The sequence below is a fragment of the Eimeria acervulina genome, genomic scaffold (genome assembly GCF_000499425.1).
Source record: "Eimeria acervulina Houghton genomic scaffold, Eah_scaff1569, whole genome shotgun sequence".
Classification (NCBI taxonomy): Eukaryota; Apicomplexa; class Conoidasida; order Eucoccidiorida; family Eimeriidae; genus Eimeria; species Eimeria acervulina.
In genome coordinates this window covers 1-2808 of record NW_013550193.1, presented here as the reverse complement: position 1 = coordinate 2808, position 2808 = coordinate 1, and the positions used below count along the sequence as shown (strand labels likewise).

Sequence of the window (2808 nt, the reverse complement as noted above, 5' to 3'; positions counted from 1 at the left end):
TTTATTTATTTATTTATTTATTTATTTTATTTATTTATTTATTTATTTTATTTATTTATTTATTTATCTGCAGTAAACCTGAAAAATAAATAAATAAATATTTATTATTATTTATTTATTTATTTTTCAGGTTTACTGCAGATGCGCTAATTGCAATGCTGAGGAATAGCGGCCTTCGTCTCCTTATCTGCAGCAACAGCAGCAGCAGCAGCAGCAGCAGCAGCAGCAGCAGCAGCAGCAGCAGCAGCAGGGGTGGAGCAGAGTATTGCTGCAGGGGCAGCTGCTTGCGCCTTCAGTCGAACCGTCTGCATGCAAATGCTGCTGCTGCTCTCCAGCTGTACATACACCCCACAACAAAGCATCTCATACTGCATACTCTTGTCAGCCTCAATTGCTGCTGCTGCTGTTGCTGCTAATGTTTTTGTTGCTGATGTTGCTGTTGCTAATGCTGCTGCTGTTGATGCTTCTGCTAATGCTGCTGTTGCTAATGCTGCTGTTGCTGCTGCTGTTGTTGCTGATGCTTCTGCCGGAGTTGCTGCTGTTGGTTTTGCTGGTGCTGCTTAGCTGCTTGCTCCCGCTGTAGCTAAATATGCTGTTCTTGCTGCTGCTGCTGCTGCTGCTGCTGCAGGTGCTGCCTAGGTCCAGCCACACAGGCGGCTCTGCAATTCCTATCGATTCTTTAGCTGGGGGTGAGCAGCAGCAGCAGCAGCAGCAGCCTTTAAATATATTCTTTTTCTCTCTGCCGCATCAAGCTAGCAAAGGAGGGTTTGTAAACGCGAGGGTTTAGGGTTTAGGGTTTAGGGTTTAGCTGCTGGTGGTTTGCTGCTGCAGGAGATCAGCAAAAGGTTTCGGGCTGGGGTCTTGAAACAGCAGCACCAAACACAGGGCAGCTGCAGCAGCAGCAGGAGCAGCAGCTGCATGCAAATGCAGCAACAGAAGGCTACAGTTATATGCTGCTGCAGCAGACGCGCATGCGAACAGCAGCAGCTGCTGCTGATCCAGCAGCAGCAGCAGCAGCACTTCCTACCCCGCTGGCACTCACAACTCCAACAACTGCTGCTGCTGCTGCGTCAGTACTGCACGGGGCAACTGCAGCAGCAGCAACAACAACAACAATAACAGCAGCAGCAGCAGCAGCAGCAGCAGCTCCTGCTCCTGCTGCTGCAGCAGGCTCACTGCAGCAGCTAATTCAGCAGGCAGAAGAATGCGTTTCTAAGGATATATCTGCTGAGCGGACCCTCCCTGCTGCTTTGCTGCAGGGGGGCCCCCTACTTGTATCAAGACGAGCTGATGATATTAGCAGCAGCAGCAGCAGCAACAACAACGCAGCACAATTGCAGCAACAGCAACGAGCTGTTCTACCTCCAGCAGCAGCAGCAGCAGCAACAGCAGCAGCAGCAACAGCAGCAGCAACAGCAGCAGCAACAGCTGCAGCAGCAGCAAAAACCTACGAGCCTTCAACCCATGCCCACCACCTGCAGCAGCCGCAGCAGCAGCAGCAGCAGCAGCAGCAGCAGGGCGGTGCAAATTGTTTAGCAGATTATTCTGCTGTCTGTCAACTGGGGGGCCCCCATGCTGCTGGTCTCTCACAAACTCTTCCTGCGCTGCTAGAAGGAAGCCAGCAGCAGCAGCAGCAGCAGCAGACGCAGACGCAGCAGCAGCAGCAGCAGACGCAAACCCAGAGGTCTTTGCTGGGGAGGCCAAGGTAAGAAAGAAAGAGATGCAGAAACCCTACCCATTTCTATCTCAACCCTAAACCCTAAACCCTAAACCCTAAGAGAAACTATGAGCTTCTTCACTCGCTCCAGCTGCTGCTGCTGTCTCTGCTGCACTTGTTTTACTTCCTGCTGCTGTATCAACTGCTGGTGCTGCTGCCGCTGTTTCTTCTGCACTTGCTGCACAATCTTCTGCTGCATCTACTGCTGCTCTATCTGCTGTTGCTGCTGCTGCTGCTGCTGCTGCTGCTGCAGTTTGTTGGGGGCTCGTCGTTTGTGCGTCGAAGGGGGTCGCGTTGCAGGAAGTTTGCTGCCAGCAGAGCCCCAGCCGCAGCAACCGCTGGGGGGCCCCTCTAAGAGGCCCTAAGGCATCTGAAGCAGCAGCAGCAGCAGCAGCAGCAGCAGCAGCAGCAGCAACTGCCAGACAGCACAGAGGTTCTAGAATATCTGCTGCTGCAGCAGCTGCAGCACCCTTCAGGGCCCCCAAGTGCTGCAGCAGCTCTAACGCTCTCTGCTGCAGCAGCAACTGCAGCACCATCAGCTTTAAAGGGCCCCTCCCGCTGCAACTGCAGCAGCTCCCGCTTGCTGCAGCAGCACCCAATTGCTGCAGCAGCACCTATTTGCTGCAGCAGCACCCGTTTGCTGCAGCAGCACCCAATTGCTGCAGCACCCAATTGCTGCAGCAGCTTTAAGCCCTGCTGCAGCAGGTTTGTTGTCTTATCTCCTTTGAAAATTTTTCTTTTTTAACAAACACACACTTAATAATATTGTCTCTTCCAGTTGCTGCTGCTGCAGTTGCTGCTGCTGCAGTTGCTGCTGCTACAGTTGCTGCTGCTACAGTTGCTGCTGCTGCAGTTGCTGCTGTTGATGCAGTTGCTGCTGCTGCAGTTGCTGCTGTTGATACAGTTGCTGCTGCTGCAAATATGTGAAATAGGGTTTATAAGAATTTCTTAACATTTACTTGCGTCGTCCCCTCATATATATAATATATATAATATATATAATATATATAATATATATAATATATATAATATATAATATATACAATATATATAATATGTATATTATATTATATATAATATATAATATATAA

General features: G+C 50.1%; 1 protein-coding gene across 1 annotated transcript in view; it reads left to right on the top strand.

Annotated features, from left to right (window-relative positions):
• Nucleotides 1-2082, top strand: part of EAH_00061170 (hypothetical protein) — a gene marked incomplete at both ends in the record, with an annotated part of 4298 nt that extends 2216 nt beyond the window's left edge. The window contains 3 exons of the mRNA XM_013397034.1: nucleotides 131-303; nucleotides 832-1705; nucleotides 1971-2082. Coding sequence (XP_013252488.1) covers nucleotides 131-303; nucleotides 832-1705; nucleotides 1971-2082 — 1159 coding nt within the window. The remainder of the gene's footprint in view (nucleotides 1-130; nucleotides 304-831; nucleotides 1706-1970) is intronic.
• Nucleotides 2083-2808: the final 726 nt, after the last annotated feature.